This window comes from Andrographis paniculata, unplaced genomic scaffold (genome assembly GCF_009805555.1).
Source record: "Andrographis paniculata isolate CXL003 unplaced genomic scaffold, ASM980555v1 Contig62END, whole genome shotgun sequence".
In the NCBI taxonomy this organism is placed as follows: domain Eukaryota; kingdom Viridiplantae; phylum Streptophyta; class Magnoliopsida; order Lamiales; family Acanthaceae; genus Andrographis; species Andrographis paniculata.
In genome coordinates this window covers 7,297,340-7,318,728 of record NW_026137598.1, presented here as the reverse complement: position 1 = coordinate 7,318,728, position 21,389 = coordinate 7,297,340, and the positions used below count along the sequence as shown (strand labels likewise).

At 31.8% G+C, this 21,389-nt stretch overlaps 5 protein-coding genes across 6 annotated transcripts; 3 read left to right on the top strand and 2 right to left on the bottom strand.

Moving 5' to 3' along the window:
• Positions 1 to 4,376: 4,376 nt before the first annotated feature.
• LOC127260378 (transcription factor SRM1-like) lies at positions 4,377 to 5,882 on the top strand. The gene is made up of 2 exons (XM_051288097.1): positions 4,377 to 4,964; positions 5,114 to 5,882. The coding sequence occupies exons 1-2, from the start codon at positions 4,588 to 4,590 to the stop codon at positions 5,577 to 5,579; spliced, it is 843 nt and encodes a 280-aa protein (XP_051144054.1). The 5' UTR covers positions 4,377 to 4,587; the 3' UTR covers positions 5,580 to 5,882.
• A 671-nt stretch (positions 5,883 to 6,553) lies between these two features.
• On the top strand, positions 6,554 to 8,224 carry LOC127260379 (putative GEM-like protein 8). The gene is made up of 4 exons (XM_051288098.1): positions 6,554 to 7,229; positions 7,325 to 7,411; positions 7,512 to 7,786; positions 7,876 to 8,224. The coding sequence occupies exons 1-4, from the start codon at positions 7,049 to 7,051 to the stop codon at positions 8,050 to 8,052; spliced, it is 720 nt and encodes a 239-aa protein (XP_051144055.1). The 5' UTR covers positions 6,554 to 7,048; the 3' UTR covers positions 8,053 to 8,224.
• A 276-nt stretch (positions 8,225 to 8,500) lies between these two features.
• Positions 8,501 to 11,057, bottom strand: LOC127260375 (uncharacterized). 2 transcript variants are annotated; one of them, XM_051288094.1, is made up of 5 exons: positions 10,908 to 11,057; positions 9,909 to 10,808; positions 9,723 to 9,828; positions 9,309 to 9,505; positions 8,501 to 9,018 (listed from the first exon to the last, which is right to left on the bottom strand). In XM_051288094.1, the coding sequence occupies exons 2-5, from the start codon at positions 10,652 to 10,654 to the stop codon at positions 8,748 to 8,750; spliced, it is 1,320 nt and encodes a 439-aa protein (XP_051144051.1). In that variant the 5' UTR covers positions 10,655 to 10,808; positions 10,908 to 11,057; the 3' UTR covers positions 8,501 to 8,747. The 2 variants fall into 2 exon arrangements, with proteins under 2 accessions (XP_051144051.1, XP_051144052.1); XM_051288095.1 differs by lacking the exon at positions 10,908 to 11,057 and having other exon boundaries at positions 9,909 to 10,901.
• A 1,936-nt stretch (positions 11,058 to 12,993) lies between these two features.
• LOC127260377 (glyceraldehyde-3-phosphate dehydrogenase A, chloroplastic) lies at positions 12,994 to 14,980 on the top strand. Its single transcript, XM_051288096.1, has 5 exons — positions 12,994 to 13,161; positions 13,349 to 13,468; positions 13,599 to 13,900; positions 14,039 to 14,283; positions 14,363 to 14,980. The coding sequence occupies exons 1-5, from the start codon at positions 13,132 to 13,134 to the stop codon at positions 14,860 to 14,862; spliced, it is 1,197 nt and encodes a 398-aa protein (XP_051144053.1). The 5' UTR covers positions 12,994 to 13,131; the 3' UTR covers positions 14,863 to 14,980.
• On the bottom strand, positions 14,867 to 16,742 carry LOC127260472 (serine decarboxylase-like). The gene is made up of 5 exons (XM_051288204.1): positions 16,577 to 16,742; positions 16,187 to 16,421; positions 15,891 to 16,084; positions 15,661 to 15,797; positions 14,867 to 15,587 (listed from the first exon to the last, which is right to left on the bottom strand). Exons 1-5 carry the CDS (start codon positions 16,740 to 16,742, stop codon positions 14,994 to 14,996), a joined length of 1,326 nt encoding a protein of 441 aa, XP_051144161.1. The 3' UTR covers positions 14,867 to 14,993.
• Positions 16,743 to 21,389: the final 4,647 nt, after the last annotated feature.

Here is a 21,389-nt window from a genome sequence, read left to right as displayed (position 1 = left end):
CTTATTAGTATACGTGATATAAATGTAACAACATTTGTGTAATATATTGTAAGTTGTAAAGTATTTGTAACGTTAGGTAGATAGTACAGTTTCTAAAGAAGAAAATGAATATTTTGTTACGTCACAGACATAAAAAAAAAAAAAAAAAAAAAAAAAAAAAAAAAAAAAAAAAAAAAAAAGAAAGAAAGAAAGATATTTTCTTATGGAACGGTATATAACCTTATTATTTATTTTATTTATTTATATTATGGTGGGATGCTCTCAGTCTCAGGTCTGCCCTTTTAAGATAAGCCATCGCCATCACCATTACCACCACACTTTCAAATTATTATTACATTTTGAAACATTCATTGCAAAAATATCAATATATTTTTTGTATTTAAATAAAATTAAAATAAAAAGAATTAATCAAATTTGTAATGAAATTTGTTGTATTTATTGATTACCAATATTGTACGAAAGTAATTAGTCTATGGAAAGGCATCAAAATTCAAAAATGTCTACCCAAAATTAAATGATGAATGAGGACGAGACGACACTATGGGCTGTTTTTGTTTGTATCTAAATATACAGTAGATATTAATATTTTGAATTCAATTTTTTATGTAAATATTAATTCAATGTTGATATATATATTTTTAAAAAGTCAAAAATAAATATTTTGTTATAGATTAAATAATTTAAAATGAAAAAAGAAAAGTCACAACTCAGATCAAAGTAAATAATTGTTTTTTTTTGTAGGATTTAGAATTAATTTAAATTTTGGGAGTTTTTTTTTTTTTTTCCTCATTTTAATTTTGTTATGGAATGAATGAGAATGTGCTTTAGAATGCAATGTTAATAAACTTAATTTAAAATATTTATCAAAACATTCTAAGTAAAATATAAATTTGTGAGTGTACTTTGTATATAAATTAGTTTCGGAGAAGATTAAAATTATTATTATTATTATTATTATTATTATTATTATCATCTAAATAAATAAATAATCCTTCGGACGCTCCTGCCTCACAAGCACACACGATATAAATATATATATATATATATATATATATCTGTGGGGCGCGCGCCCGTTTTCATGACCAAAAGGCAAATCTTCATGGGGTTTCTGTGAAGCCTTTCAATCCTTATTACTATTATTATTATTATTATTATTATTATTATTATCATCTAAAAAATAGTAATAATAATAATAAAACGGTGGGTTTAGAGTGAAATTTTTATGGTGGTCATGTTTTTTTTTAAAAAAAAATACTCTCTTTCTTTTGGAACTAGATATTTATTTGTTTTTTCACGTAATTTTAAAAATATTAATATTATATTAAGATATAGTAGGAATAAAGTAGAAATAACTAAAATAATATTACTAGTACGTGTGATATAAAGGTAATGACATTTGTGTAATATATTGTAAATTGTAAGTGTATTTGTAATGTTAGGTAAATAATACATCTATTAAAAAAAAGAAATGGATACTTTGTTGTGGGATGGAATAAAATGAAAAAAATTGATACTTTGTTATGGGCAGGAAAGAGTAAATTAAACATCTATTTTATTTATTTATTATATTATATTCTCTCTGTCTCTAATAAAAGGGGTTATTTGAATTTTGTAGTAAATTAATAAATAATAGTATTTTATTAGTCAGTAGAAGAGGTGTGTAAGAGTTTGACATTTTTGTCATTGTACATGTAATAGTATATTTGTAATTTTAGTAAAAATTAAAGAGTATTTTGGTATTAATGTATGATATTTTTTCTAAAATAAAAAAAAAAAAAAAAAAAAACTTTAAAATGTGACATATGAAAATGGTATTTTGATATAGAGGAGAGTACTATAATTTAATTTTACATTAAAATGATAAAATTAATACATATTTATATCTTCAATTAAAAAAATTATTATTTAAAATAAAAACATCACTAGTAAACACGTCCAAAGAAAGAAAGGAAAAAGAAACAAAGTGTTATGTTTGTTTGGTGTTTGGAATTAAGTTTAAAATTTTAATAGTACATCAAAATTAATAATTATTCAATACTAGTATTAAATTTTGAATAAAAATGTGCATAATATAATATTTTAACTAAAAAATATTTGTAAAACTCAATTATTGTATGTGAGAACAAAAATTGAAAATAAAATAAAATGATGGAATGTACTTTAAAGTAGCTGAATAAAAAAAGGTGGGCGATATCATGATTATGATTATTTTTATGATGTTTGGAGTACATTTAGCTTGTGTTTGGTACAAGAAATGAGGTTAGAGAAATGGAAATGATATCATTTTTTTTTTTTTGAGTCAGATAAATGAAATTTGAGAAATAAATTATTTTTATTTCTTTCCCATATGCAGAGAAATAGAGAAAAATGAAGTATATGTTTTTTTTTTAAATTTAATTTTTTTTTTACTATTTAATTTTTATAATTTTTTTTAAAAAATTAAAATATTTTTTATGAATTCTCATTAGTTAAAACTCTTTTTTTATTGAGTTAATCATTTATTTTTATTTGATCATTCATATATCTGCAATTTTTTTTTTAGATTTCTCAAATCACTATTTTTATCAAACATGAGAATTAATTCTCATTCTCTACTCAATTTCATTTCTCTCCAATTCTATTATCTACTCTCATTTATTTACAATTCCATTATCTGTACCAAACATCCCTTTAGAGCGAAATACATACAAATGTGTGTGGGGATATTAGAGAATTTAATGATTAATTAATTAATCTAATAATATAATTAATTTTTTAATAAAACATCACATCAATTATTTAGAGTGTGTTAGCTTAACAAAAAATTTCACTACATTTTTTATTAATATTATCAAGAAATATATATATATTTATTTACATATTTACTCAATATACAAATATTTTATACTTTAAAATAAAAATAAAAATAATTCTAGAAAAACATAATTGTTTTATATTAATGATAAAAAAAAATTATGTCTAATATAAAAAAGGACATCAAATTAAAAATATAATAAATACACTTTTAATTTTAAAAAAAAATAAATCAGTATTTATTGTTGATTTTGTGTTTTACTAGTTTAAAAAAATTATATAAGATATAAGAAATTTTGTGAATAATATAAAAATAATGAATGTTTATAATATATTAATTTTTAAAAAATACATTCAATATTTTTTAAAAAAATAAAATAAAATACACCCTAAGTCTTTATTTAAGTCTATTCGTGCCTCTAATGTTTAGGTTCTATTTATATAAGAATTTTTTTAAAGTTTTTGGAATTTAAGAAATTTGAAAATAAAAAAAAATTAATATATAAGTTAATATTTAATAAATAAAATATATATTTAATATCATATTTGTAAAAAATTAAATAATATCAGAAATCTCCAAAATTATTGTATAAACAAATGATAATACTTTAATACATACATAAACATATCATATGTATATTTATTGTGTGTCCGTGTCTGCGTCTGCGAGAGTGATGTGTGCCAGGGTAGGGTAGGGTAGGATATGGGTATGGGTTTGGACCCCATCTGATTAAAATTTTTATTTTTTTGTTTTCTTTTGTTTTTTCTATAATGTGGGACCCAACTGTTATTCGAAGGTGCTTGCTTACTAGGTGTGTTTGTTTGGTGGATTGAATTTTAAATTTAATATTCATTTTTTTTTAAAAAGAAACATCAAAATCAAATGTTTATTTTTTATTTTTTATATTATATTAAAAATTAATTTTACATTCAAAACATCGAATCAATACATATTTATATCATATTATACAACTATTCAAATTTCAGCTCAAAATCCAAATTCCCAAACAAACACACCCTATGTTGAACTTAATACCATTTAAATTAAATTCAACAAAATAAGATACCCTAAACCCTAAACCCTAAACCATGCGTATGAAATGAATATTGAATTATTTTAATTTTTTTCTCGCGGTGGGGTGGCTCTGTGATTGTGAAACAATTAACGAGTACATACATGCATATGTATTACATAATAAAAATAATAATAATAAAATAAATGGCTTTTTGGATGGTGAAAAGGTGAGCGAGCGTGTGTGGGCCCCTGCACTAGTAGACCAAGATCTGTCTATACAAATTTAATTTAATTTAATCGAATTGACTGATTATTAGTTTATTGTACTTTTTATACTCGAAAATGTGTAATAGGTAAACTCTCAGCTAAGCTAAATTTAATAGTCTACAAATTAAATATAATAAAAAACTCGCACTAAATGAAACATATGTAACAGATGACCTGAAGTGCCGAAAATTTAAAATTTAAAGACGACGTATGGGTCGGGGTTTGGCCGTATGTAAGTGTTTCCGACTGTGGAGTGTGGACATTTCTGTTTCTATTTTATTAATGCATTTATTTTTATTATTATTATTATCATCATCTATCGTTATTATTGCACTTCCATTTGGTTTTTCAATTTTGATTTTGGAGATTGCCCCAACTTTATTTCTTTCGTTCTCTCTGAGTCTGTCTTCTGTCTTCCTCCCCTGTGATTCGTATCCTATCCTAATCCATATCCTGTCTGTCTTCTCATCATTATTCACTCTCAAATTCATCAATTAGAGATTCAGATTAATATGCCGAGCAGCGACGACCTGCTGGTATCGGCGCCGGCGCCGGCGTCGGCGTGGAGTCGAGAGCAGGACAAGCTATTCGAGAAGGCCATAGCCACGCACCGCCACGACACGCCGGACAGATGGGAGAAAATCGCCGCCGACGTGCCCGGAAAATCCGTCGAACAAATCAAGCACCACTACTACCTTCTAGAAGACGACGTCCGCCGCATCGAATCCGGCTACATCGACATTCCTTCTTACACTGATTGCTCCGACGACGCCGACGCCGACGCCGCCTCCCCTACCAAGAAACCCTCCGACCACAACCTCGCCGGAAAATCCTCCAAATCCGATCAGGAACGCCGCAAGGGAATCGCCTGGACTGAGGACGAGCACAGGTAGGCACCTAATTAATTAATTAAAAAATTATATTAATTGCAGATTCAATACAGTCTGAAAACCCTAATTTTCTTTAATTTTTCCCCAATTCAATTGAGCACCTTAATTCTCCATTTCCATGGCCGCCGCCGCCGCCGGCCGGTGGCAGGCTGTTCCTTCTAGGTCTGGACAAGTACGGCAAAGGCGACTGGCGGAGCATCTCCCGGAACTACGTCGTGACGAGGACGCCGACGCAGGTCGCCAGCCACGCGCAGAAGTACTTCATCCGTCTCAACTCGATGAACAAGGACAGGCGCCGCTCCAGCATCCACGACATCACCAGCGTCGCCGCCGCCGGAGACGTCTCCGCGCCGCAAGGTCCTATCACCGGCCAGACGCCAGCCGGCGGCGCTCCTCCTCTCGTCGGAAAATCCACCAAAGCCGGCCCCGCCTCCTCCGCCGCCGGCGCCGGAGTGAGCATGTACATGCCGGCGCCGCTTCCGACCATCGGGCAGCCCGTAGGAGGGCCGCTCATGTCGGCGGTCGGCACGCCTGTAAACCTTCCGCCGCCGATGCATTTGGCGTACGGCGTCGGGATGAGCATGGCGTATCCGGCGGCGGCGCAGCAGCGGTGATTCGAATCCGCAATAATTGTGAGTTGTTGCTGCATTTTTGGTAACAAATTTCGGAGTAATTAAGGAAAGAGAAATTAAATAGAGGTGTATGTGTGTGTGCTCGGCACAAGACACAAATAAAATCATATGATAAAATAAAAACATTTTTTAAGGATTTGGAGACTATGATCTCTATTAATTAATCAATTGATAAAACTAATATACTAATAACTTTGCTTGTGCAATTAGTTCATTGTAACAAGTGGAAATTGTAAACTAGTGTTGTTCTAATTGAAGGACCTCTAAAAGTGCCAATTTGTCTCATCTCAACTGCCTCGATTTAAGAATTTAATTTTCTTCTGCCCTATGTATGTAAACTGGCATTAAATATTATTTATTTACTGCATAGGTGTTACATTTATGCATGGTGCCAATTGCACAACCCTAAATTAGCAAAATCCCATGTGGAATGAAAATAACCTAAACAAATGAAATAAGTAAAAATTTGTCTATGTTGTTTTAAAAATAACTTTGGGTTGAATAAAAGTTTAGATAGAAAAAAGATAAATACTAGTAAAATATTATGAATAAAGAATAATTTGCGATATAATGTTTCTCAATATATTTCTCCAAAAAATATATATATATATATACACCAAGTATATTTATTATTTTTATATTATTTACACAATAATATTCTTTCAAACCAAAATACTAAACAATTGAAAAAAATGCAGTTTAGAATCACCTACTACCAAATTAGCTAAAAAAAATCAAGACAACTATATCATTGGAACAAAATGAACCAAATCAAAGAAACATGGATCAATGAACAAAAGGGCTAATGGGAGATACAATTCAGAAACGAAGCATGAGTGCTGGAAGTCGACATAATGTTGGGGATGGTTTTAGCAAACAGTGGATCATAACTTTGGAATTTCCGAGGAATGGAATACAGGAGAAAAGCTGACAATACGAGTGAAATAATTCATCTAATTTGGAATACAGCTATATGAAAACTAAAGCAGTGTCCAATAATGGTGGCTTGTGACATCACAGACCACAAATCGCCAGCTAAAAAGAGCAACTATTATTGAAATAAATATGAAGATAAATAGAAGAATCACCTAAGAAAATGAGAGAAAAAGAGGGAGTGGGGGAGGAGGAAACTTAGTACCAATGGGGAATGGTTTGATCGTTGATTCTCAATCGACAACTGTCTCGATGCAACGATCGTGCCATAATTACACAATTCTATGTTCTTTTCGAAAGCCAATCACTGAAGAAAAGGGAAAAGAAAAGAGAAAGCACAAAGACTCATCTTTTCGTCGAAAGTATTATTCAAAAGACCGTATCTCAATTCACTTTTTAGGACAAGAGAAGAACATGTTTTTCCCTATAAAAGGGGGTTTTCAGAGCCTGGTTCGAATCAAAACAGCCTACATTTGAGAAGAAGAAAAGAAAAACAGATTTCACAGTAGGAAAATAGAATGGATCAGCTAAACAGCATCAAGTCGAGTATTTGGAAGAAGAATATGCACAAAGAACATGTTCCAAGAATTCACAACACTTCAAGAGAATATACTGTTCCTGGTCGAAAAGCAGTGTTACCTGATGGCGAATATCAACTTCTATCTTCTCCAGCAGAGCGCTGCTCCAAAATCAAACATAGTGAGTGATCTTTCTCCAAGAATCATAATTAAGAATTCACAAAGAATTAGATACAATTGATGCAAACTAATATTGCTTTTCATTTAACTGTGAAGATGCAGGTAGAATGAATTCGGTCATCACTAAAGTGACCAAGCTAGGAGAAAGAATGGATGTTTTTACACAAGAATTGAGAGAACACGGTACGTGCACCACTGCACCAACAACCCTCTAAAGAAACAGGAAAATAAAACTATTAGAGCCATGTTTGATATATGTGGAACATTTTAATGGTTTCTGCAGTGAGATTAGGTCCGAAGCTAAGCGATACAGTGCGAGGAAAGATGTGTTTGGGAGCAAAAATCCTTCAGGATGGAGGGTTGGAGAGAGTTTTCAGGCAGAAATTCAATACTGGAGATGATGAGAAGCTGTCGAAGGTTTCCCAATGCTATTTATCAACAACAGCAGGGCCAATCGCCGGGCTCCTTTTCGTTTCCAATGATAGAGTCGCCTTCTGCAGTGAGAGATCCATCAAACTCACCACTCCGGCAGGGAAGCTGCTAAAAGTACATTACAAGGTTATTTCAAATTTCAGTAACATTATTGAAATGAACTTCAGCAAAGCATGGAAATAATACGGTACCTTTGAATTGACTTTTGTATTCAGGTGATGATCCCATTGAGAAAAATAAAGAAAGCAGTTGAAAGTGAGAACACATCAAAACCATCACAGAAGTATGTGCTGCTGGTGACACGAGACGATTTTGAATTCTGGTTCATGGGGTTTCTTAATCATCAAAAGACTTTGAAGTTTCTCCAGCAAGCAATCAACCAAATTAGATAACAACATAAAATTTAGTGTTTTTGCCTTAGAAAAGAACGCTATACTGTATACAAAACAATAACGAGTTATGACCTCAGCCTCATCTGTAACGGGAGATCTAGAACAAGAATTCATCCATCTTTATCATCTATACATCTGTATGAGAAAAAAAAACAGCACGCCTTACGAATCTCAGATTAACTCCAAGCTAATGATGAAAGATTACTAATAGCTGATGCAAATAGCACTAAATATTTCACCTTGCAAATTAAAGAATTAAAGCAACAACAAAAGAATTTCTTAATGTGGAAACGGAATTGTATAGCAAAACGATTACCTGCCAAGACTCGATGAACCAACCTTGTTGCAATCACCTTGTTGTTAACCTGAAATCATGCTTCGAAAAGGGACATATAGAAGTTGAGCTGTATAAATTTGGGTATGAGAACATAATTCATGCCAACTGAAAGAAAAGAATATTACTCTCTTATTTCAAGTCAAAACAACACGACCGAAGAATATTACTCTCTTAATTAATACACAGAGTTATGGGAATGCATTCCCCTGAGAGAATAAAAGTGGCTTCTGAAAACAACACAATGAAGTTTTTTATATTTTGACAACAAGTCAACTAAAAATTTAAACAATTATTTAGCTGTTTTGCATGGGACCTAAAATATACAAAAAAGAATCAAGGTTAAGTGAGTAGCCCTTATTCAAGAAGAATCTTTGCAGGATGTCAGCACACAATCCTCCAAAAACTGGGTGAGCTGAGAAGAATATAATTGAGGGTCATTCCGAAAATGATCAACGTGTGGTGTGGAAACAAAGTCACATGCTCTGACTTCACGTCCGCTACTACGTTGCTTCTGTATGAAGGACTCAACATGCCGTGCCGGAATTACTCTGTCGGCAGAACTATATATGTACAGTTGAGGACAGCTTGGTTGCTTGGATGCCAATAGGCTTAGAACTTCAGAAAGCCTCCTGCAATTTAAAGTAGTGACATAAAAATCACATAAAACAAGATGAAAAATACAAATGAAAACAATGCAAGTGATTCCGTTGCTTTGGCGTCAAATGAGGAAAATCTGTTAACTTTGTAAGCTAGCGACTCACCGAAGAATCACTCATTACTTTATATAACTAAGCAGAAAATATAAAAATTGCAAATAGTGAAACTCTAACCAAATGCTGAAAACACATGTATGAGGTAAACTTGCATCACATGAACCAAAGATAAATCTAATTAAAACCTGATTATAAAAGCAGGTTACCTTTTTATCGAAGGATGATCCAAAACCACTCCGAAAAACTTCTCTAAAAGGACAAGCAGAGTTGCCTCAGTAAACGCGGGTTTGACTTCAATGGAGGTTCTGCTTCCAACTGTTACTCCAGAATCATTTGCAGCAGAACCTTTGGTTGCAACACTATTTTTCTTCAGAAAAGCAGCTGAAAATCCAGATGCAAAGACCTACAGAAGTATACAAAGTCCAATCAATTTTAAGTATTACAGAACTTTACCTAGTGTGAAATTTTCATTTGCTAAAAGTGGGAACTTCAACTACAGTGCAAAATGCAGAAAAGAGAAACTGTAAAAATTGAAACAAACGATCAAGAACATTCCCAAACTGATACATAGCAATTGAAAAAGCAAGCAAGACTAAATTAAAGCCTACAAGAGAACATACCTGTGGATCGGGAGCTGCTACGGGAGCTGAATCCACAATGCACCCTCGAATCCTTGCAGCTAGAGCAGGATCCTTCTGCTGAAACTTTTCCAAGATAACTCCATATCTACAAGACAAAGGTTCATCAACTACTAATTCACAAATACAGCATGAAATTTAATATCATATCCAATCCAGATCACTTACGTCAACCATCCCGTATTACTAAAGGTGTGAAAGACCAAATTCTTTCCATGCTCCTCCTCCAACCATTCCGTAAGATGGTTCACCAGATCTTCAACATCCTGCTCGGTTTTACCCCCAACTTGATAGCTAAGGACCTCCGACATTGGAAATGTAAATGTAATTGCATTATACCCTCTCGAGGCATACCACTCTGCATATCTATTAAGATGTCTCTGCTTCGCGCCTAACCATCCAAGCAACACCACTACAGTCCTAGATTTCGCCACTGAACAATCAGAACTTCCAGACATATCGACTGCACTAGGATGAGGCAAATGCCATCGATACAAAGCATTCGATGGCACCGGAGTTGGGGTGCTATATGAATAGGCAGCCGGTTTGGCAGATCTCAACAAATCAGCTGAACGGTATGAATTAAGTAGCTCGGTGGACGACGCCATCAAAGAATAGTTAGCATTAGTGTTTGGAACTGGAATGTGCACTCTGGGGACGGGGCATCGAATCCCCGAAACAAAAGACAACTGAGATAGCTTGGAATCGGATATCCTAGACACCCACGAACAATTTAATTCTTCTAATGAATTTTGTGCAGAGGCAGGGGCACTTGATTGTTCCAATGACGAAGAACTCTCGAATAACTTCGATGGGCGTAACTTATCGTAACAATCAGCAGAAACAGAAGCAATTGCTAGAGCAGAGGCCGCGATAAACGGCCTCTGCAACATCCCAGGCAATGATCCCATCATTTTTCACAAACTATCATGCCAAAATCATAAACAATTTCTAAAAAATTATGAAACCCTAGAAACAAATGTAGAATCAGGACTCAACAAATTCGTCGGAGAAGAACCGATCGCACGTCCCCCCAAGAATCCAGGAAACGTAATCAAAGCAAACTACCTGGCCGGAATATCATAAAACAAGAATGGCGTTCAAAAATCAATCGAGGAAACAACACACTGTTCGATTAAAAAAGGATTATAGAATTAGACAAATCACCTGCGTTCTTGGAGGGCTTCCTTATGTGCGATTTAAGAACTCGGGCCGTCAAAGAGGATGACAGCCCTGGGAATTCAGCCGACGGGAGAACGAGTTCCTTTACGCAGAGTCAAAGTTGGGGCTCGATTTCTTCTACGCGTTCTGAAAGGATTTCAAAAGAATATGCGATAAGGACCCCGCAGTAGCTATTTAAACACGTTTGTTTGTTTAAGCATTACGTGTATTTTTAGGAAACAGTAATAAAAACATTGCGTGGTGCCACGTGGAAATTAATTAAAATATAATTAAAAATATTCAGAGGATGTGATTAGCCAACCTATATTATACGATTAACAAGTCCCGTGTTACTGCTGTCCATAATCGTTAATAAAATATCTGATAACCCAAGCCGACCAATGATATTAGTATTTTTCTTTTCTTTTCTTTTTTTTTTTCAAACAAGTCAAACATAAGATTTGTTTGGTTTTGAAGTTTTTAATTGAGTTTTGATTAAATAATAGTTTGGATTTTAACGTGAAATTTGAATAGTAAAAAATTAAATTAAAAATAAATAAATATTAATATAATATTTTGAATATAAAATTGATATTTTGTATAATAAAAAAAATAAAAAATTACATGTGTAATTTTATATATTTTTTTTAAATGATAATTAATAAAAATTTTGTAAAATTAAATAAAAGAACGCACATTTAATATTTTATTATGTAAGAAAATAGTACTCTCGTTCAAAATTCTAATAATTTTTATATTTAAGGAATATTGTATTTTAACAATAATTGATAAATATAATAATATAAAAATAATTGTCTTTACTTTTAAATATAAGTGTATAATAATTGAAGATAAAATAATAAATAAATATAAAAAAAGTATTAGTAGCTAGTGGTATAATCACAATTATTAAAAGAAGAAATATAAATTTTTGAATTAAACGAATAAAAATAAAAATATTTAAGCATTATAAATGAATAGAAAAAGTATTTTTTTTATCTCAACTATATAAGCTGAATAATTGATTTTAAATTAAAATCAAAGAAACCTATGAAACTAAAATATTTTATTTTAATTACCTTTTATAATTACATTATTTTGATTTACTTTTTAAGTAAATTGACTAAAAGTTATAATTGACTATTATTTTTTATATAAATTTATAATTATAATTTTTTTAAAAAAAATATAATCCCTCCGTTCCATTAGAAGGTTACCATTTTATATTTTTATTCGTTCTAAAAAAATTATCATTTTCGAATTTAGTAATTGTACTACCATAATAAATATCCGTTCAATTTACAATATATTACACAAATGTCATTACCGTGTGAAAAAGCAAACGCTACCTTTCTTGCTGGACGGAATAAATATTATATTTTATTAATATTAGATTTTAGAAATATGATTTGGATATTATTATAAAAAACTTAGGCTATAAATATTCTCACTTTAACATGTGTCTGCGTACTTTATAGTAAAATTCTTGGCTTGGCAACGCCCCCAGACGTAGATCATCGTGATCGAATTGGGTTATCAAATTTTTGTATTCTTTTGTCTTTGTTGTCTCGTTTTGATTTCCTGGAATTTCCGTAACAAATATGTACAATAATAAAACTTAGACAAAATGTAAAATAATTTATTATATAATATATAATAATAAAACATAAATATAACTGCTCCATCTTTCGGTAAATAGATTTTTTGAATTTTTGTAATAAATTAAAAAATAATAGGAATATTTTATTGATTTTTATTGATCAGTAAAAGTGAATAAAATATTTTGATATTTTTTGCTTTTATGTAAAAAATAATTAGAAGTGTAATAATATATTTGTAATTTAAATAATAATTGAAAGAGTATTTTGATATTAGTGTATATTTATTTATTTTTAAATAAAAAAAATACTTTTAATACTAAAAATTTTAAATTTTTTTTATAAGAAGACGAATTTGTAATAATAATGAAATAATATAATAGTAATAAAAATTATTATTGAAGTATGTATTGTACGTGAAAAATAGTTGGAAGTGAGAGAGAGAAAAAGGAGAAGCACGCAGAGCCATAGAAAGAGCCCAATCATCATCATCTTCATCAACATCATCATCTTCTACGATATCCTCAATTCTCATCCACTCTCTCTCTCTCTCCGTTTTCTTCCACTCATCGATCACCTTCTTCATATCTCATCTCTCGCCCCATCACTCCTTCCCCATTCTGCTCTGCTTCATGGCTTCAGCTGCTCTTTCGTCGCTGCAGGTCTGCGTCTGCTCCACTTCATCAATTTTAATTCTTCAATTCTTATCAACCTTATTATCATCATCTCCGTCATTGTGTTGCTGTTGTTAATTAGAAATTACAGTGCAGTATTTATAATTTGATTATTTCATTAATAGGTATGAAAATGAAATGAATTGATTGTATAAATGCTATTGTACCTGTGCAGGTTGGCTTCGGCAAGGGCTTCTCTGAGTTCTCCGGCTTGCGTAGCTCATCATCGTCTCTTCCATTCGCCAAGCGCGTCAATGACGATTTCTTTTCGGTTATTGCCTTCCAGACCTCTGTTGTGAGTCGCGCGCGCCTTTTTCTAATTCGAGAATACTTGAAACGTGATTACGTTCAATTTCGGTTCAATCTTCGAGAAGCTTCCACTCTTAACTGTAAAACAAATGTGGCTGTGGTGTGGTGTGGTGTAGGTTGGGGAAAGCAGGAGCAAGAGAGGAGTGGTGGAGGCTAAGGTCAAGGTCGCCATCAATGGATTCGGAAGGATTGGGAGGAACTTCCTGAGGTGTTGGCATGGAAGAAAGGACTCTCCTCTCGACGTCATCGCCATCAACGACACCGGCGGCGTCAAGCAAGCCTCTCACCTCCTCAAGTACGATTCAACCCTAGGCACCTTTGACGCTGACGTTAAGCCTGTCGGCGACAATGCCATCTCCGTCGACGGCAAGGTCATCAAGGTCGTCTCCAATCGCAATCCGTCTAACCTCCCCTGGAAGTAAGCATATATATATATATATATGTATATAATCACTCCTCACTAATGGATTCGTTATTCATAATTTCAAAATGTGTTGTCCTCCATGGCCATGTGGCTAAGCTCAAATGTAACAATACATTTTCTATAATTCCGCAGGGAGTTGGGGATTGATCTTGTGATCGAAGGAACTGGCGTTTTCGTCGACAGAGACGGCGCAGGGAAGCACATCGAAGCCGGAGCTAAGAAGGTGCTCATCACCGCCCCGGGCAAAGGCGACATTCCAACGTACGTCGTTGGTGTCAACGAAGGAGATTACAAGCCCGACGAGCCGATCATCAGCAACGCCTCCTGCACCACCAACTGCCTCGCCCCATTCGTCAAAGTCCTCGACCAAAAATTCAGTATAAACCTTAAGCATTCTCCTACTAGTTTTAAGCTTTTAGATAAAACGACCATTTAACGAGCATGAATTGAGTGCAGGCATTATCAAGGGGACAATGACGACGACTCACTCGTACACCGGCGACCAGAGGCTTCTCGACGCAAGCCATCGCGACCTGAGACGTGCGCGTGCAGCAGCGCTCAACATCGTGCCGACATCGACGGGTGCAGCCAAGGCAGTTGCGCTCGTCCTCCCGCAGCTCAAAGGGAAGCTCAACGGGATTGCCCTCCGTGTCCCGACACCCAACGTCTCTGTCGTGGACCTCGTCGTGCAGGTCGAGAAGAAGACGTTCGCGGAGGAAGTTAACGCCGCATTCAGAGAGGCTGCAGACAAAGAGCTCAACGGCATACTTTCCGTATGCGACGAGCCCCTCGTCTCTGTCGATTTCCGGTGCAGCGATGTCTCATCGACTGTCGACTCCTCGCTGACCATGGTCATGGGTGACGACATGGTGAAGGTTATCGCCTGGTACGACAACGAGTGGGGCTACTCGCAACGCGTCGTCGACCTCGCCGACATCGTCGCAAACAAGTGGTGATAAGTATTAAGCTAAGAAGATCAAAACAGAGATTCCCCTGTTCTTTTCTTTCATTCTTATTCAAGATCATCATATATCGGAGTTTACATTAATTAAGGATGCAACGATTTTTCGATCATATGAAGTAACTGTTACATAACTATAAGTCCATTTTGTCCCTCGCCATGGACAACACAAGCACAGTTCGAAGCTCCAATCTCTTCTGCAACACAAGGAGGTTCCCCTCCCCCACATCCGTACCAACACTTTCTCTTTCGGACAAGTTCGTTGAGGAAATCGTCCAACATTTTGGACGTAACATGAGGCATGACGACAACATGGGCCAAGTTTCCCGTGCAAGAGAGTTGCCAGTGTCGAACAAAGTCTTTGTCCAAGGGCCTCTCGAAAACAACTACAACGCCGTCCTCGTTGAGCAAAGTGCTGATCCGGGATTCTCTTAGCCCGTCTCGTAGGCGCCGAGCATTCTTGAGACAATCTAGGACGTCGCGTTGGATACCTAAGAGGCCTTTAAGGCTGAGGCCGTACCACATGAAGATCGGGGCGTGTCCACTCCGACTCCCGCTTATGGTGTTGTCCAAACTGCCTATGTAGTCTATGTTTGTAGATAGAAGACTGATGCATTTCTTTCGCGTCATGTACACGCCACATGGCATCGGACAGCCCAATAGTTTATGCCCCGACACGGAGATGCTTCCGATCGGGTGCTTGAAACTAAGCCTAGGCCCCTAAGGTAAAATAATGAAGTGAGAATTGCAATTCTAACACTAACACAAAAAGTTGTCTCTGTTGTTAAATTACCTTATGAAGAAAAGGAGAAATAAGACCGTTGAGTGCTGCATCGCAATGGATATAGAATTGATTTTCTGTGAATTGACATTCCTTTAAAGCTTTCACAATGAGATCAAGGTTGTCGACACCTCCTTTGAAAGTGGTACCTGTTAAAATATATTTGCAAGCAATATATTATATTTATTATAGTTATTTTTATAATTAAAATAGAGAATTTCAATTCAATATTCTAAGTGCACCAATATTGGCATTGATGATGGCGGGTTTGTCCTTATTCATAGACAGTTTTTCTTTAAGATCTTCGCAGTCTATTTCTCCATTGGGTAAGGCGTTTATTACTTGACACTCAATCTTAAACATTCTGGCTGCTTTGAACACCGAATAGTGTGATTCTTTAGATGCATACAGTATTCCATCTCCCAATAACTCTCTCCTGCAAACACAATATATATGTATATATATATATGTTTGTATATTATAAAAGATGTTGAAGAGATGAAGAGAGGATGATGTATGGATATCCTGTCTGTCGAACCCTAATAAAATGGCTTGGAGATTGGCTTCAGTTCCACAGGTGGTGACATAGCCCCAGTACTGGTCTTCCTCGATCTCCCACAGGCGCGCGAACCAATCCAAAACTCCGATCTCGAAGGGCCGGGAGTTGAGGCCGATGTTGCCTTCGTTGAAAGGATCGCCGATGTTGTTGACGTGGAAGCGCAGCAGAGGAGATAGAGCTGTGTAATGGTCGCAATTCTGGTTGTGCGGATACCCTATCCATCATTCAGATTATTAATTGAACTCTATTTACATACACTTTTTTTTTTAAAAATAAAATATATATTTTAAATAAATATATATACATACATATAAGCTGCCGTAGGTTCCCACGTTATAAAAATATATATATATATATTTATATATATACCTATATAATGGTCGGCCCTCTCGGAGAGATGGAGTTGGAATTGAGTGAGGAGATTGGAGATGCAAAGGTGCAAATCAGCTGGTGTGGTCTCCTTGGAAGGTTCCAGCACTAACACACTCCCCTCTCTCTCACCACTGCCACTGTGATTGTAAGTATAGCCCGACATGGCTCTCTCTCTCTCTCTATATATATATATCTCTCTCTATATGTATATATATATCTTTGATCTGCTCTAGGCTGTACTTCCCAGTTCCCATCTTGGATGGCGCTATGCTCTTTATATATGTCTATGCATGTATATGAGGTTTGGCAGCATTTGCTGTTTTTAAATATAAAATTATTTTATTTACTATGAACGTGATCGTATTAATATACTTGTATCTTTGAACAATGTGTTCAATAATATCTAACAATACAGACCCCCGTAAGTAATGATCTGATCTTCATGAGTTTAAACTTTTTAACACCTTCAAAATGGAAGAGGGTCAGTTTATGTTGAAGTACAAAAATTATATATTTTTATTATTTTGAACATAATTAATGATAAAATACATATTTTAGTGTATTCAATCAATATAAAAATATTAATTTAATACAGATTGATCCAATATCTATATCATAGACACGGCTTAAAGTCCACTTCACGCCACCCGACCCAACTTATTCATTTATTTATACCCGTAGTTGTAGAGTATAAATGATTAGTACTTTTTTTTGTCTCAATTCAGATCAAAGTACTTTTTTATTATTTTTGTTTGGTCTCATTTCAAATTTAAAGTATTTATTTCTTTTTCTTTAAAAAATAAAGTATTATATATTAATACAAAAAATACATTAACTTTAACTTAAATTACAAATATATCGTTATACACTTAAAGTCAAAAGTCAAAAAGCAAAAAGCAAAAAATCAAAAATAATTTACACATTTTCACCTACCAATAAAATACTGCTATTATTTCTTTATGATACTCAACAAAAATATAGCTACATTAATATTATAAAAAATAATGCATAAACTTCATACAAAATATATAATTTGCTGTATAATTTATCAATTATAAAATAAATTAATATAAAATATTATTTTTTATATTACTCTCCCATCTAATTTTTATTATTCTAAAGTATATTTGCAGGTGATTGTCTTTTTGTTATGAATTGACAAATTTGTCGTTAATTGTATGGTAGAGATTAAAAGTAATAAATGAATGAAGGGTAAAAATGTAAAATTTGTATTTAAAAAAAAAACAGGACAATAATTATTGGACGTCCCAAATAAAAAAGTAGACATTAGTTTGTGCACGAATGGAGTATTAACAAACTTTTTTATACTTCACATAAAAACTATTTCAAATTTAAAACACAAAACAAACACACCCCTAAATAAATATATTAATTATGAACAATCCCTATCAAATTGATACATTGACAAGGATAGAGACGTAATTGAAAATAAATTTGATATGTAATGTTAATATAAATAAATAAATAAATGAAAAAAGAGAAGGAAGAGGATTGGGGGAATATAACTTCTTATTTATTTTATTTTATTTATCTTCAATAAATGTAATCATATAATATTCTCTATTAAAAAATAAAAATAGTATGTATTTTTTTTTTACTATTTTAAATTTAAATTAATATTATTTATTTTGCACAGTTTTCAATATAATAATACTATTCCCTCTGTTAGTATTATATTTGGACACAGGAATAAAATAGAAATGACTAAAATAACCCGATTAGTATATTTAATGTAAAGGTAATGATATTTATGTAATATATTATAAGTTGTGAGAATATTTATAATATTAAGGGTGTGTTTGTTTGGGGGATTGGATTTAATTTTCACTATTCATCCTATTTTTTTTCCTCAAAAAATATCAAATCAAACACTTATTTTTCATTTTTTATATTATACTAAAAATCAATTTTACATTCAAAACATCACATCAACACTATTTATATCACATCATACAACTATTTAAATTCAAAATTTTTACTATTCAAATCTCAACTCAAAATTCAACCCCCAAACAAACACACCCTTACAGTTAAAAAAAAAAAAAATTAGATATTTTGTTATAGAACGGAGGAAAAGAGTATTATATTCTCCAGTAAAATATTATATCAAAATATTATTTAAATAAACATTTAAATCAATACTTTAATTTTTATTTTAAATCAATTTTAAATTACAACCAAACAAATTCATGCTAATATTTTATCTAAAATATTACCCAAAAAAAATAAAAAATTATAATATTTCATCTAAAAATCAAAGCATAAATAAAAATATAAGTTAATTATGATCTAATACTTAAAAATAATTTTTTTATGAGATGAAATTTTTGTTCTTTAAAACAAATATACTATATATCTACTCAAATACCTTGTTAGCTTGCTAGGTAAATTAATTTATTCTTTAATGTAAATGCCTAGTAAATGGGAATATGGCAAAAAATATCTCACACGTATACCCTATTATTACTTTTGTCTTGTATTTATCTCGTTTGCAAAATATATGTCACATATTTGCAAAAGTCGTTATTTATATCCTTTGGCCGCGCGTGATTGCGCGGAAGGACGCGTAGTGTGAATTTCACGCGCGGGCAAATGACATAAATAGCGACTTTTGTAAGCATGTGGGATATATTTTGCTAGGGAGATAAATACATGACAAAATTGATAATATAGTATAAGTGTAAGATATTTTTTGCAATATTCTCCCTAGTAAATAGTAATGTATGATATAAAATAATGCACGTAGAATTGTTATATGTTTTGTAGATAGTATTTGATAGCTATAGGTAAGATGGTACTACTTAAATGCTATATAGATTAATTAAAATGAAAAAAATAAATAAAATCAACATTTGGATTATTTTACTACAAATATCATTCGTAGAAGCAATGAAAATATATCATCATAAAATCGTTTTAAATAGATATTGATTTGTAAATATATTTTACGCTAATTTAATATTCATGAATATCGTATTTGAAAATTTTTAAGATAGTTAATTAAATTAATAGTATATTCTTTAAAAAAAAAAATTATAGTGATTTGAGTACGATATTTGTTAAGAATTTATTTTTTATTTTTAATAAGAAATTGCGATAATCATATGAAATTTTTTCAAAAATGAACTCTAAACAAATAAAATCCAAAGATTTGCAATTCTAAAATAAAGAATTTGCAAAGTATTAAATGGATTTTGATAGCAATTAATTTGAATATCATGTCAAACCAATTTCTATATTAAATACTCTTTCCGTCCACACACAAAGTAAAATGATATTTTTGCCTTTTTTTTTTTTTTTTTAAGTAATGATGTGGTGTAAAGTAAAAGTACTTGGGGAAAAAAGTGAGTAATTTAATGAAATGTTTACTTTGTAATTGGACGTCCCAAAATAGAAATATGTATACTTTATAACTGGACGGATGGAGTATATTTTAAAATTCATGTTATTTGTTTCCTCCGTTCTAATTCAAAGTATTATTTTACTATTTTGGCATGTCTTATTTCAAAATATCTCTTTCATATTATAGAAAAATTAATCATGCACTAATACTAAAATATCATTTAACTTTTACTTAAATTACAAACAATTTTTTCTTAAATTACAAGCATACCATTACAAATACAATTACTTTATATTTAAAGTTAAAAAACAAAAACGTCAAAACATATTACAAATTTTCACTAACTAATAAAATACTATCATTATTTAATTTACTAAAAATTTCCAAAAGACCCCTTTAGTTATGGACGAAGGGAGTATTTTTTCGAGACGAACTTAAGTGTGAATTGCATGGTAAAATTATAGTATATACGACATCATAATAATACGAAGTACGAATATATTAGAACAATTTAAATATGACTATATATATTGTTCAAAAAATCATATATTAAAAATCGTTGAAATGTAATATAAACATATATTGAATATAAAAAGAAAAACTAAAATGAAAAAATAATATTATCTTAAAATGCATATAATATATATATATATTCAATGTCAATTTTCAAATTACGATTCAAAATAGATTTCAAATGATAATATATATATATATATATAAAAGCATGTGTCACAATCAAATGTTGATTTTGTATAATTTAATTTCTCAATTGTCAATGATTTTGACGATTTTGTTAATCCGTACAATTCAAGTAGCATAGATGTTATCGTGTTATTTGTGTTACTTGTTAGATTAATTAATTTATTATGTAATTATTCATTCAATATATGGATTGTGTTTGATTTTCATTTGAAATAAAAATAGCTACTTTCCAGTCTATACGGTTTCTAAAAAAAATAAATATATATTATTATATTTTATTAAAATATTAATTAGATTAAAATTTAAATCAACATTCTAATTTTAAATAAATAAATAAATAAACAAACCTTATTGTGGGCATATTCACCTTCTTATATATATATATATATATATGAATATAGTAGCTAACCTACATCTTAGAGTTGCTAGTTTACAACTTTAGGGTTGCTAATGAAATTAATTAGTGAGATTTGTTGCCAATCATAATTAGCGTAGGATTTATTTTATTTCTTGCCAATATCCCATTTTGTGATTATTTTCAAGTTTTGATCCATTTAATTATATTTGGAAATTATACTCTTATCTTTTATTAAATAGTTTTTGGGAAATTTGGCGGCTCTATTAATTACTCTCTCCGTCCAGTCTACTGTGTCTCATTTACTATATACATGAGAATTTAGAAGAGATATTAATTAGTAAATAATTAAAAATATGTTAGTAAAAATAATTATTTTATAATAAAAA